We start from the raw sequence: 15,174 nt of genomic DNA, 5'->3' as shown, positions 1-15,174 counted from the left end.
GTTTGCACATCTGACTTCAATATATCACACATGTTTAGATTATTAGGATAATAAACAATGATATGCATTTTGTTGGAAACTCTAAACTTCTTGAAACGTGTTTAAATTCTACACATGTTTAAACTCGAAATATGATTAAGTTCTAAACATGTTTAAACACTAAAGATGTTTAATTTCTTATCATGTGGATGTTGTGTTTAGGTAGTGTTTATGCTGTGATATGACAGTTCATGTCATATGTTTAGACCCTAAACGTGTTTAGATATAACAGACCAATCTGTATTCCGTTTAGGATTTAAACACATTCCTCATCATGTTTAGATGTAAACATGTCTTGTATGTGTTTACATTCTAAACACATTTTATATTGACAAGTAGAAACATTAAATCAAATTAAACCCTAAACCAGAAATACGTCATTAGCTAAAGGGTTTTTTACAAAATGGCCGAAGTGGTATTTCGTAATCGGATTTATATGTTTTGCTAACAGCATCACTCGAATAGAATACATTGATGAGAAACTCTGATTGGTTGGCCATAGCCGCGCCTACCTCTGAAACCAACCCGCCCATCTGCGCATGTGCTTGATAAATGGACGCGTTGCTAAATTGAGGTTCTGTCAACATACTCCTTCTGCGTGTGAGCGACTAACGGCGACAACTCGTTACCATCACCAACCTTAAACATGGTAAGAATATGTCTTCCTTTCTCTTCAGAGGATAAAAAGTATTAATGTTTTCGCTTTCCAAGTATAATTATGTTAAAAACTAATAAATCACTAAATATATTTTTTTAAATTCCATATATCGGAGGAAATTGTAAGATTGATTTATTCGTAGGTTTGTTAAACGGAATAATTGGCTGAATGCTTAAATTCAATTGTATCAGTTTGAAATGGTCTGATAACTGAAACAATTGACAGGACTGAGTGTTGGTGTCAGATGTGTCATCACAGTGATGTAGGGCCGGGTGGGGGTAGTCGAGTGGTTAAAGAGCTTACTGGTGTCCCCTGGAATTGCTGGAATATTGCTAAAGGCGGCGTAAAACCATACTCACTCACTCTCTCACTCACAGTGCACTGTAATGCATAAGGTGACGGATAAATCATTCAATAAAATAACTACTTTTTTTATTAACTTTTTACCATTCTTTTTTCACAACTGTTTTTATTTTTATGAGACGACTGAAATTTGTTTTTTATGTGAAAAACGTTTTCAGAAATGTTTATATGTTCTCTTGTGTCTAGGAATGGGAGGTGAGGTAAACTGGGTGTAAAGTGGCGAATGCACGTGTGTGTGTGTGTGTGTGGTTGCTTGTACTAGTATGTACTTATCCCGGCTACCCACTGAGATACCATGCCACAGGGAAACATCATACTATCATTGTTCTATGCGCTAAATGCGTGACATCAGGCAGGGTAACAACAAGTACCATCTTTTAACGTCTTTGGTATGAGGCGCCCAAGGGATCGAACCACTGACCTTCCGCTCTCCGGCAAACGCTCTATGTACTCCACCACCTCGTACGTGAGGATGGGGAGGAAGGGGGCGGGAGGGGACATGCGTAACAACGTAAATTATCAACGACGGGGATTGTTCTCCTTGCCCCCTTTGGCACTCTTGCTAACATTCGTGTAGTTGTCAGTGGTATATAATGTACACAGTTTACCCTCGATAATCTGGACCAGAGAATTTCTGAAGGTATGAAACATGAGTATTATATCGTACACAATCTATGCAGAAATGAGGTCTCTTTCACTGGGCCAGGCAACCAATCGGTTGACGGTATAACACAATATTACGTGTTCTCATGCGGGAACTCTATTCCTGAGATCCCGGATGCTACAGCGACCTCTGGTGTATAGGTTCGCTGTGTAGTTATGCCCCTCAGCTGTGTCAGGATCGGCTGAACGTTAACATAAGTTATGTATATATGTATTATATCTTTAAGTTGGATTTCAGCTGAAATATCAGTGAAGACCACGATGACTTATGGATTGCAACGGTTTTTATTATTTTAACGTTGTGCGGATGCAAATACCTGTCCTAAGTCCTTGAATAAACGTCTGCCTTGTGTAGACGCCGGGTGTCTCTGAAATAATGGACCCCCGGGATCTACTGACTTAATGATGTACTGACTTTAATTATCTACTGACTTAATGATGTACTGACTTTAATGATCTACTGACTTAATGATGTACTGACTTAATGATGTACTGACTTTAATGATCTACTGACTTAATGATGTACTGACTTTAATGATCTACTGACTTAATGATGTTCTGACTTTAATGATCTACTGGCTTAATGATGTACTGACTTTAATGATCAACTGACTTAATGATGTACTGACTTTAATGATCTACTGACTTAATGATGTACTGACTTTAATGATCTACTGACTTAATGATAAACAGACTCAATGATCTACTGACTTAATGATAGACAGACTCAATGATCTACTGACTTAATGATAAACTGACTCCATGATCTACGGATTAAACTATCTTCCGAAGCTATGGACTACGGCCTCGGACTTAATGATCTACAGACGCAATGGTCTCCGAACTCAATGATCTACTGACTTAATCATCTACTGACCCAATCATCTACTAACTCAATCATCTACTGACTGAATGATGTACTGCCTTAATGATCTACAGACGCAATGGTTTACGGACTCAATGATGTACTGCCTAAATGATCTACAGACGCAATGGTTTCCGGACTCAATCATCTACTGACTTAATGATCTACAGACGCAATGGTTTCCGGACTCAATGATCTACTGACTTAATGATCTACAGACGCAATGGTTTACGGACTCAATGATGTACTGCCTTAATGATCTACAGACGCAATGGTTTCCGGACTCAATGATCTACTGACTTAATGATCTACAGACGCAATGGTTTCCGGACTCAATCATCTACTGACTCAATGATCTACAGACGCAATGGTTTCCGGACTCAATGATCTACAGACGCAATGGTTTCCGGACTCAATCATCTACTGACTCAGTGATCTACAGACGCAATGGTTTCCGGACTCAATGATCTACTGACTTAATGATCTACAGACGCAATGGTTTACGGACTCAATGATGTACTGCCTTAATGATCTACAGACGCAATGGTTTCCGGACTCAATGATCTACAGACGCAATGGTTTACGGACTCAATGATGTACTGCCTTAATGATCTACAGACGCAATGGTTTACGGACTCAATGATGTACTGCCTTAATGATCTACAGACGCAATGGTTTACGGACTCAATGATGTACTGCTTTAATGATCTACAGACGCAATGGTTTCCGGACTCAATGTTCTACTGACTTAATGATCTACAGGCGCAATGGTTTACGGACTCAATCATCTACTGACTCAACTATCTTCTGACTCAATGACGGCCCTATACACCATCGTACAACAAATTCGGTTGACGGTATGACTCCACGAGAACGCAATTTCACGTGTACAAATACGGGAACTCCATGTTTGATGGTACAGTGACCTCCGGCGTATACGTTGCTGTGCAGTTACGCCCATTAGCTGCGTCAGGATCCGCTGATCTTCGTTGGATCCCAGATTCGCCCTGTATTTTCTGAAACCTGTATATGCTGATTTATTATCCTTCGTCTTAGTCAATGTAATAATCTTAAAGAATTTCATATGTGATTTTCCCCAGACTCTCCGTCTTCTGCTGCTGATGGTGGCTGTCGGTCTTTGTTCAGCCCAGTGTCCGACCGGGTGTTCCTGCACCACCACCTCCGTCACCTGCAACGGCCTCACCTCCATTCCCACACTCGCCTTCCCCGACGTCACCTCCGTCCGCTTCAACAACATCAACAGCAACATACCCTCGAACGCCTTCAGATCGATGCCCAAGTTGGAGTCCATCACTATCTCCAATGGCAATATCAGTTCCATTGCGCCATGTGCCTTCAGCGCCATTCCCGCAAAGTCTATTACCATCTCCAGAGTCCGCATCGGCATCATAGCATCAGGAGCCTTCAGAGACTTGAACAATGTTGCCAGAAGGATTTCAATCAATAATGGACATATTGGCTTGATCTCATCCAACGCTTTCTACCGACTGTCAAACATTATGTCCATATACATTCAACGTAACAACATCTCCACCATCCAAACAGACGCCTTCAACAAGATAACTAACAGTAGGGCCTTTTACTTCTACTACAACAACGTCACCAACCTCAATGGCTACGCTTTCGCCTCCCTGGAGACGACCTCCTTCTCCTCCACCTCCTACTTTTACAGAGGATCCATCATGAACGTGGGATGCAAGGCGCTGGACGGTCTGAAGTCTGTAGCGTATGTCACCCTCAGATGTGACTGTGACATGGTTCCTCTCATCGAAGGTATGACCCCTCTCGGCTACGTCGATTGCTTTCACCAGTCACAACTGTATGACGTCATTTCCGGCAGCGGCAACAGCTGCACTAGACCATTCATTCCAGAGCCAAACTCCTGTTAATGAAAAGGCAGATATGTCTATGAAATAAAAGACTGATGTATGTGTTTTAACCTTGTTGTTATCTTATTTGTAAATACTGTAAACGTGTTATCGTACCACCAGGGACTTTGCTCAAATACCAACCATTGGTTTGTCTGGTCTTATCGTTTACTCTATATTCAACACCTCCCTGCTTCAAGATTTGAGGGGTGCACGGGTGGCCCAGTCGTCTAAGGCGATTTGGTGTGCGGAGTTGCGTCCCTTTGGCACACCAGAAACCTATGATTGTGGGTTCGAATCCCGGTTCGCCCCGATTATGTTTCTAGGTTTGTCAGCACCATACCCGTGCTCGTGGGTTTCAACACTGTAGGGACAATAAAGAACTCGGGGCTGCGCACCTCATTGTTTATTCTCCCTGCAGAATATATATGTCGAACCAACGACCTTCTGCTCTCGAAGCAGAACCCTTCCACATAAGCATACGTTATGATAGACTTTAATGCGCTTGCACGTTTGTCATACTGCCACGTTCAGAATATGTACGCCAATGTTTTCCGTGCATCATGGTGAAGAAAATGCATCGGGGCTGAGAAGAGAAACACTTGGAAGATAGTATGCTTTAAGGAATAGTTCGTAAATATTTTATGTCCGATTCAGTTACTTTCGTCAGCTGAAACATGTTAACGTCATGTTCAATGGGAAAGTCTAACAAATGTTTACTCGCCCGAAATAACGTATAAGGTTACTTAGGCCAATAGTTCGTTCCTTCCTTCCTTCCTTCCTTCCTTTTTTCGTTTCTTAGTTAAATTATATATATTGCAACAAGCAAAATCACAAACGTACCCATTAGATCTATGTGAAATGGCGCTCAGAAACGACAGGGTCTAAAATATAATTACATGACATGACCTGGTCGCTATTTTCGCCATTCGGAACAGACCGTTTACGTTCGTTTTCGAGATGCCGGAATGTTGCTTGTTTGGGTTTGCTCGTTTAGAATCATCCATGTTGTTTGGCTTATTAAAGAGTGAAGCGTTTGACGGAGAGTCGGAGTAACATATCTGAAGTATCTACATTTACGCAATTTACAATTTCTGTATGAGAGTTTCCTTATTAAATGTTAAACGTTTACTGATGTCTTAAGCCGATGGGGTAGCCTAGTGGTTAAAGCGTTATCGAAGGTCCAGGTTCGATTCCCCACATGGGTACAATGTGTAAAGCCCATTTCTGGTGTCCCCTGCCGTGATATTGCAGGAATATTGCTAAAAGCGTCGTAGAACCATACTCACTCACTCACTCACTGATGTCTTAAATGCATCGTGGTTTCAATCACATCAACATAGTAGCTTACAAACATGGAGGGGCGGTTGGGTAGTCTAATGGTTAAAGCGTTCGCTCGTCACGCCGAAGACCCGGGTTCGATTCCTGACAACGGTACAATGTGTGAAGCCCATTTCTGGTGTCCCCCGCCGTGATATTGCTGGAATATTTCTAAAAGCGGCGTAAAACCATACTCACTCACTCACTCACTCACTCACTCACTCACTCACTCACTACAAACATAGAATCATAACTAAACAAAATCAGTTAATAAAACAACCATGATGCTCCGTGTGTATTTAGTTAAAGGAGTATTATGTAAAATAAGCTACAACGTTTGGTCGTTTTAACGTGACCCGTAATCATGTCCTCAGACCTTTGATCTGATTTTAATGAGATTGACAGAAGACAAAAGCCAAAGGCAAATGGAGTTTAATACCTCCCTGTTTACGATCAATTCTGGGTATTACCATGTAACCGGAGCAGTCAGAACAACCAGCCTTAAGGGTGAGTCTGTTGGGAAAGTCTACACACGCACACGCACAGGCTCACGCATACGCACACATACGCGCACGAACAATGGGACAATACTCAATAATTATTATTCTAAAATCAGGAAATTTGTTCTTCCGTGCGATTTCGCAGTGAACGGATTAAATGGTTTTCACTGAAAATTATATGGGTAGATATAACATGGTTGGATAGGCCGGAGACATGCGTTTATATATACAAATATAACTGCGATCAATGACATTCATTGATATCTGAAACTGAAGATAGTAATTATGTGGGCAATATATGGCTAAATACAGTCTGAATAATCTTCCACACAGCAAAAAAAGTGTAGGTTTCCTTCAAATTTCTGGGTATTTTCCAGATAATTTTTGTATGTGTTTCATATGTTTGGGAAGGTTTCCGGAAGGTATCCGGGCCGGATCCAGAGTGGGAAGGTATCCGGAAGGTTTCCGGAAGACGGAAACCTTCACTTTGTTGAAATGTCCAAGGTCGCATCAAGGTTAAAGAAAAAGTCAATACCCCGAATTGCCTTTCTTTTTCAAATTGCTGCACATCATAAATGGGTATTGATAGGCATTTAGAAACTGGAGTTGAGTGAGTGTTATTTTACGCCGTTTTAAACAATATTCCAGCATTATCACGGCAGGGGACACTTGAAATGTATCCATGTGGTAATCTTCGGGGTGACGAGCGAACGCTTTAACCACTAGGCTACCACACAAGGTAGGATTAAAGTAACATTGTTATCTTTATACATTAATCCTACCATGTGAAACATGTCAACATGTATATGTATTATGCTTATTCGGTATTCGCCAGATGAAGCTTGGGGCAAAAAGTAGCCCAGAAGCGTTACAAAAAATAAAGAAGTTGTTATCCAAGTTTCATGTCTTCAGAATTAATGGAGGATGAAAATAACCAAACATTTTTCTTGGTTAAAGAACATACAAATTACAAAGCAGAAATTTTAACAAGTATCATGTTTCAAAATCAGTTGCTGTTCATAAAAACTTTAGAAAGCCTATTGCTTTTATACCCAATGAGAGAGTAAGGAAACTGCCAAACCAAATATGGTACGCGAGTTTCGAGGGTCTATTCAGGGGGTAATCGGGGCTCAAAAGTGCATGCGGGACACAGACAAAATCGCATGGTGCGCAGATTCAACATGTAAAAAATATAATAATTGTGTACGCAAAATATTCCAGGGACTTGTTCCTCTGCGTTCGATATTCTGCCTTTGGAGACTTAATTCTGGCGTGTGCTTTGATATTTGTGTTAAGTAGTATTCGGGATTCAGGGGTGAGCAAATGAGTGAAAAGTGAAAAGTTAGATGGTATTCTGTATTCTGGGAAGGGGATGCGAGGAGCACCCTCAATACTGCATTTTACATCTTCAAAGAAAAAGAGAGGGGTTTCGAGTTATGAAAAAGCCCATTATGTTCAGTTGGTAAAAAAACAGACCATGAACACATTCCCCACTATCGTCCTTGAGCACATTACAATGGTCGCTTTGTACATGTCACATGTGTACTTAACACAAAACCACCTCGGGGAGCTCATCAAAAACATCTTCGTGTCACCTGTTCTTTGTAAATGCGAAATATTCATCTGAATTAATTGACTCAGTGGTATTTCTCAGGAGACCAAACCCAGCCTCTCAATACATTCTTTGTCTTTAACGTACATCCGGGTCACAAGGATGATAACGAGCTTCCACGTACTGTCTCGTTCAACCTGTTTGATGTTCTGGGGAATTCACGGGCCGAGACGTAAACTACCCTAGGGTACTACGCATGACGCCGAGATTCAGATGAGTTGTAAAGTGAGTGAGAGAGTGAGTTGGGTTTAACGCCGCTTTTAACAGTATTCAAGTTATACCACGGCGTGTCAGCTTAATGTGGGAGGAGAGCCCGAAGTGATGCAGGTCTCAGATGTTTACCACTTCGGTGAAACTCACGAGTGAGTGAGTGAGTGAGATGGGTTTAACGCCGCTTTTAACAGTATTCCAGTTATATCGCGGCGTGTCAGATTAATGTGGGAGGAGAGCCCGAAGTGATGCAGGTCTCAGACGTTTACCACTTCGGTGAAACCCACGAGCACGGGTATGGTGCTGACAAACCGAGAAACATAATCGGGGCGAACCGGGATTCGAACCCACAATCATAGGTTTCTGGCGTGCCCAAGGGACGCAACTCTGCACAGCGAATCGCGGCGCCTAAGACGTTCAACGTGTTTGATGTTCTGAGGAATTCACTGTCCGAGACGTAAACTCCCCAAGGGTACAACGCATGACGCCGAGATTCAGATGAGTTGTACAGTGGGTGAGTGAGTGAGTTGGGTTTAACGCCGCTTTTAACAGTATTCCAGTTATACCACGGCGTGTCAGCTTAATGTGGGAGGAAAGCCCGAAGTGATGCAGGTCTCAGATGTTTACCACTTCGGTGAAACCCACGAGCACGGGTATGGTGCTGACAAACCTAGAAACATAATCGGGGCGAACCGGGATTCGAACCCACAATCATAGGTTTCTGACGTGTCTGAGTGGGGTATTCATGTTCAACTGCGGCATGGTATCTCAGTGGGCTAGCACCATAAATCGGCATCGGTCCGGACTAGTACAAGCATGCGCGTCGCTATATAAGTGCAATAATCTTAGACGCGACGTTAAACCCAATTTCACCTCACCTCGACCATCGGAATCTGTTTTGGGGAAATCGACACCGGCTATTCTCTGGCGTTGACGGTGTATATTCATTTAATACGTGTAGATGCAATATATAATTATGTATCCATTGTCCAGCCAATTAGCTCATGAATATATTTGGCATGACGTTGTTCATTGGTCTGTCAGACTGTTAAGCGGGAACAAATAACTGCAGATTCTGATTACATTGCTAGATGTTTACTCTTTTGTACAGAAACATGTACCTGTATTTACTTGTGTCAGTCCCCGTGAAGATCCGGGTGACAATTGACCTACAGCAACCCATGCTGGTCTCCCCCCCCCCCCCCCCCCCCCCCCCAACGAAGTCCCCAGTCAGAACTAATCTTCAGTAACCCGTGACACAACGACAAGAATTCATTTTCCTAGCGAAAATACAATCAATTGATCTGAAATGATTAGAATTTATATCAAATAAATAATTTCTTCATAAAGCCGCGTTCCTTCTCCGACCATTGTGTTGACTTTCATGTTAATACAAAAAAGAAAACGCTGATAATAGGGCGGACACTACATACCCGGAGATATCTCCTTGGCTATCATCATCATATAAATAAAATAAAATTTTGGGAGTCTCTGATTGGTCGATCGTAGTCACGCCCACTTATCCTATCAGACCGCCCTCCCGTAAAAGGTTCTACATAAAAGGACGTGTTGACGAATGTGGGTTTTGTCAACAGCTCAATTCTGCGTGTGATCAACTCGATCAACTCCGACAACCTTCACAATGGTGAGTGGGTTTTTTTTCGCTCTCCTTTTGAGGAAAAAGTAAAAAGACATCTCGGATTTAACACTGCTGGTTGTATGATCATCAGTTTATAAGTTTTATCTTTTCTTAGGCACTGGCCATTAAATATTCTGGGGAAGAGACAATGGCATATTTCTGCGTCAGTATCAAGACATTTTTTTCTTTATCTGAAAGTAGGAGAAAAACAATTAGGCGGGTACAGAACAAAAACTTTTGGACACTAATTTGTTTTCCTGGACATTTTGTATTGGGTAAAAAGATGAGGTAAAAATATTTGTTGCATTATTTTCTTGAACAAATTATCTTCTTGACACAAAAAAACAGGCCATAACGAAAAATGTTTAGGAACGAATGTGTGGATGTACGGCGAAGCCCTGTTAATCCATACCAAACTGAAACCTTCCAGGCCGGATTAACGAGATCTTGGGTGAGTGAGTGAGTGAGTTAGGTTTAACGCCGCTTTGAAAAGTATTTCAGTTATAAAACGGCGTCTCAGTTTAACATTGGAGACAAGCCCGAGGTGATTGCAGGTCTGAGAGGTTTACCACTTTGGTGAAACCACCGAGCACGGGACAAACATTAAAACATAATCGGGGCGAACCAGGATCAACCCACGACCATAGGTTTCAGCGAATTGCGGCGAATTTCGACGCCTAAGACGAATGGACCACACGTGCCCCACCCTTGGGCGAACTGAGGTGAAAATTGTTGTACCTATACAGGGCCGTGTTTGTATGTGTGCGTGCGTGTGGTTCTTGTACTAGTAGGGACAAATGCGTTACGGTACTAGCCCACTGTGATATCATGTCTCACTCATTGCCTCGGGAAGATGCAGTCGACTCCAGCCGACCCATCCTTGTTACCCCCTTAATGCAGAGTAACAACAAGTACAATCTTTTAACGTTTTCTGCAGGACGCGGCTGGGCATGGAACCACCGAGGTCTTGGGGAGGAGGCTATTTCATAATCATCCTCCAGTTGGGGTATTGGGTTCTTCGTTAGTTTCGGAATGTATGTGATTTTCCAGGACACACTGTAGTCCCCCACTTATTTGAACAACACTCTTTCTTGTTTTATTTAGCAATGACTAACGTCTGTCCAAACCATTCGTCTGTGTCATGATAGAATTATATAATATCCTGGATAATCGAGGATGAGGTTGAGTGAGTGAGTGAGTTGGGTTTAACAATATTCCAGTTATATCACGGCGTGTCTGCTTAATGTGGGAGGAAAGCCCGAGGTCATGCAGGTCTTAGACGTTTACCACTTTGGTGAAACCCACGAGCACGGGTACGGGTGCTGACAAACTCAGAAACGTAATCGGGGCGAACCCACAAATATAGGTTTCTGGTGTGCCAAAGGGGCGCAACTCTGCACAGCAAATTGCGGCGCCTTAGACGACTTGGCCACCCGTGCCCCAGTGAGTGAGTGAGTGAGTGAGTGAGTGAGTGAGTGAGTGTTCCCCAATAGTTCATCAATCACATAACCACGATGAAATGACTTTAGACTGTGTACCAACGCGGGAAATCGAACCCGTGTCTTCAGCATGATGTACCCTGGGCAATCAGTGTATCCCTTTCATTAAGGTAACCGTTCACAATCTACAATAAACATATAAAAATGTGACATGTGGCACTTGTTTTCTCCCAGACTCTCCGTCTTCTGTTGCTGCTTCCGATGACAGTCGTTGGGTCCCAGATTCGCCCTGTATTTTCATATGCTGATTCATTATCCTTCGTTTCAGTCAATGTAAAGAAACATCTTTAAGAAACACTGTAAACTAAAGGTCCAAAACACAACTATGATACCCGTATCAAATGCATCAGTGTCGAATAACCGTTTCTTGTTTGTTTCATTTTAGCTACCATCAAACATAGGTGTACTTTCTTTTATCCGAATATTGTACCGCAACTCTGCAACAATTCGTTAAAATATTATTATGTGCAAGTGCTCTCGAGATGAGGCAGCCATCAAAACAGCTGTTTCATTTATCTACTCTTCCTCCAGACTCTCTGTCTTCTGCTGCTGATGGTGGCTGTTGATCTGTGTTCGGCCCTGTGTCTGAACGGGTGTACCTGCACCACCACCTCCGTCACCTGCAACGGCCTCACCTCCATTCCCACACTCGCCTTCCCAGACGTCACATCCATCCGCTTCAACAACATCAACAGCAACATACCCTCGAACGCCTTCAGATCGATGCCCAAGTTGGAGTCCATCACTATCTCCAATGGCAATATCAGTTCCATTGCGCCATGTGCCTTCAGCGCCATTCCCGCAAAGTCTATTACCATCTCCAGAGTCCGCATCGGCATCATAGCGTCAGGAGCCTTCAGAGACCTGAACAATGTTGCCAGAAGGATTTCAATCAATAATGGACAAATTGGCTTGATCTCATCCAACGCTTTCTACCGACTGTCAAACATTATGTCCATATACATTCAACGTAACAACATCTCCACCATCCAAACATACGCCTTCAACAAGATAACTAACAGTAGGGCCTTTTACTTCTACTACAACAACGTCACCAACCTCAACAGCTACGCTTTCGCCTCCCTGGAGACGACCTCCTTCTCCTCCACCTCCTACTTTTACAGAGGATCCATCATGAACGTGGGATGCAAGGCTCTGGACGGTCTGAAGTCTGTAGCGTATGTCACCCTTAGGTGTGACTGTGACATGGTTCCTCTCATCGAAGGTACGACTCCTCCCGGCTACGTCGACTGCTTCGACAAGACACAACTGCATGACGTCATTTCCGGCAGCGGGAGCAACTGCACCCAACCAAACATTACCGAACCGTTGGTCTGTCCCAATGCGCGTTAATAGATGAATAAAAGATTCAAATTCGTATTATGACCTTAGACTTGGTTTATTTACCTATCCTCATGTGGATTCAACTATCGAATTGTTCCCAAGTAACCTATGTTGTGAGATCGACTAAAATGGATCCGGTAGTCAGGTACGGTGTGAGTGTTCATGGTATCAACCACTGGTTTGTCTGACCTCCTTAAGGGACAGTCCATTTATTTTGCTGGGGAGGCCTGGGATTATCTATGTTTTTACTTTCAATAGTGTTGCAGAAAAAGTGTTAAAACATAATTTGTCCTCGGGTCTTGACCAAAAGAATAAATTGTTTCATGTAAACAATAACATTCTGCGGCTCCTCCCTACCCAGAACAAAATTGCAAGATTTTACTGTGATCAAAATTTAAACTCCCATCCACTTGCATTCCGTTGTTTCAGTTGGGTAGCCTAGTGGTTAAAGCATTCAAGACCCGGGTTCGATTCCCCATCGAATGTGTGAAACCCATTCCTGGTGTTCCCTGTTGTGATATTGCAGTAATATTGCTAAAAGCGGGGTAAAGCCATACTTACTCACTACAAAGCGGGAATATGGCTGACTGTTGGTTATTACAATGAACAATCCAGTTTGTACCAAGTCAACGACTGGTGCTTCAAGACATCCTCTACAGAACAGCTCAGTAGCAGTGTCCTGTAAGGTTGTCCAGACATGATAAACCGATCTGTAAGAGAATGTTTTAACACCAAGAAACTTTGTACTTGAGCTGCTGGGCTGTGGGCTACAAACTGGCATGATTGATCCTGGTAGAACCAGACCAAGCGGAAGGAATGAAGGCACACAGTCGTGAGGGTCACAGTGGTGACCAGGGGTGGTCGGGTAGCCTAGTGGTTAAAGCGTGCGCTCGTCACGCCAAAGACCTGGGTTCGATTCCCGACATGGGTACAATGTGTGAAGCTCATTTCTGGTGTCCCCCGCCGTGATATTGCTGGAATATTGCTAAAAGCGGCGTAAAACCATACTCACTCACTCACTCACAGTGGTGACCACTCACAAGCAGCTACGTTCAGCGGCCATTGAGGGAATGAGCTAGTCGTGTTTCAGGCTGCTCGAACAGTATTTCACTTACATCACAGCCTTATGTGTTGGGAAAGTTGTAAGTGATGCCATTTTTAGAGGTTACTGCTTCGGTGAAATCCACCGGTACAGACCTGTGAAGATCCAGATTAGAATAGGTCTTCAACAACCCATGCTTACTGTAAAAGGCGACTTTGCTTGTGGCAAGGGGCAACTAACGGGATCGGATCGCATGGTCAGACTCACTGACTTGGTTGAATCATGTCATCGTATCACAATTCTTGGATCGATGCTCATGTCAATCACTGGATCGTCTAATCCGGATTCAATTATTTACAGACCGCCTTCAAAAAGCTTAAATATGGCTGAGTGTGGGTTAAACAACAAACAGCAAAAGTTACTTTGCTACCAAACCAAAAATCTCAATCAGTGAGAATCTAGGTTTCAAACTCGAATCATAGGATTCTGACATTGCTAAGGGACACAACTCCGCATATCATCTTACACCAGGTCACACATGCTCCTTAGCAGCCATTGAGGCGACATGACCCAGGTACATGAGAGAGATTGTATGGCATATCAATCAATTCATAGTGTTTGTTTGTTGTTTAACACCACACTCAGCAATATTCCAGCTATATGAAGGCAGTCTGTAAATAATCAAGTCTGGACCAGACAATCCAGTGATTGACATCATGCGCCTTGATCCACGCAATGGTAATACAATGAAATGCATCAACCAAGTCAGGGAGCCTGACCACCCGATCCGTTAGTCGCCTCTTACGACAAGCATAGGCTCCTTTTACAGCAAACATGGGTGCTGAAGACCTATTCTACCCCAGATCTTCTCAGGTCCAGTTCATAGTGAGTGTTTGTTTGTTGTTTAACGCCACGCTCAGCAATATTCCAGCTATATGACGGCGGTCTGTAAATAAATCGAGTCTGGACCAGACAATCCAGTGATTGACATCATGAGCATCGATCTACGCAATTGGGATCGATGACATGTATCAACCAACAACGGCCTGACATACCTTTACCACTCGTGTAGTCCAAAGAGTATTGGTATGGCGCTGACAGACCGAAGATCCTGACTTGCCTGCAATTCTTGCTCTGGCCCACAGCATATACAACCAGCTGCCCTAATATGAATAACTCACTCCTACCTTCTCCACAACATGGCTGTTTTACTGGTAATGTTCAAGGGTGCATCCAGCTTTTATAAAAGGGAAGGGTCCAAATATCAAAATTCTCTCTTAGTCAATTTTACTGTCTACATACATTTGGTTTTCAAAAAGGACTTATATGAAATATTGTTAAGTGGTCTTAAACCAAACACACACTTGTCATTACATAATCACTTTCTGTATTACAATAAGAATGCAACACTTTGTACAAATGTGCTTAGATAGAAAATGAATACAATTCCAATTTCAAAACCTGGCTGTATTATACAGTAAGTGATGCCGAGACGTTTTCTGGTGTATATCACAAACAATAAAACAGTTTC

At 42.8% G+C, this 15,174-nt stretch overlaps 2 protein-coding genes across 2 annotated transcripts; both read left to right on the top strand.

Moving 5' to 3' along the window:
• The first annotated feature begins 608 nt into the window (after positions 1-608).
• LOC124115768 (slit homolog 3 protein-like) lies at positions 609-4,548 on the top strand. Its single transcript, XM_046476884.2, has 2 exons — positions 609-688; positions 3,689-4,548. Exons 1-2 carry the CDS (start codon positions 686-688, stop codon positions 4,496-4,498), a joined length of 813 nt encoding a protein of 270 aa, XP_046332840.2. The 5' UTR covers positions 609-685; the 3' UTR covers positions 4,499-4,548.
• Positions 4,549-9,674: 5,126 nt separating this feature from the next.
• Positions 9,675-12,637, top strand: LOC124115767 (slit homolog 2 protein-like). The gene is made up of 2 exons (XM_046476882.2): positions 9,675-9,764; positions 11,789-12,637. The coding sequence occupies exons 1-2, from the start codon at positions 9,762-9,764 to the stop codon at positions 12,608-12,610; spliced, it is 825 nt and encodes a 274-aa protein (XP_046332838.2). The 5' UTR covers positions 9,675-9,761; the 3' UTR covers positions 12,611-12,637.
• The last annotated feature ends 2,537 nt before the right edge of the window (positions 12,638-15,174 follow it).

Source organism: Haliotis rufescens, unplaced genomic scaffold (genome assembly GCF_023055435.1).
Source record: "Haliotis rufescens isolate VD_foot unplaced genomic scaffold, xgHalRufe1.0.p SCAF_8, whole genome shotgun sequence".
Lineage (NCBI taxonomy): Eukaryota > Metazoa > Mollusca > Gastropoda > Lepetellida > Haliotidae > Haliotis > Haliotis rufescens.
Note: the sequence above shows the minus strand (reverse complement) of the source record. Positions and strands in the feature narration are given on the sequence as shown.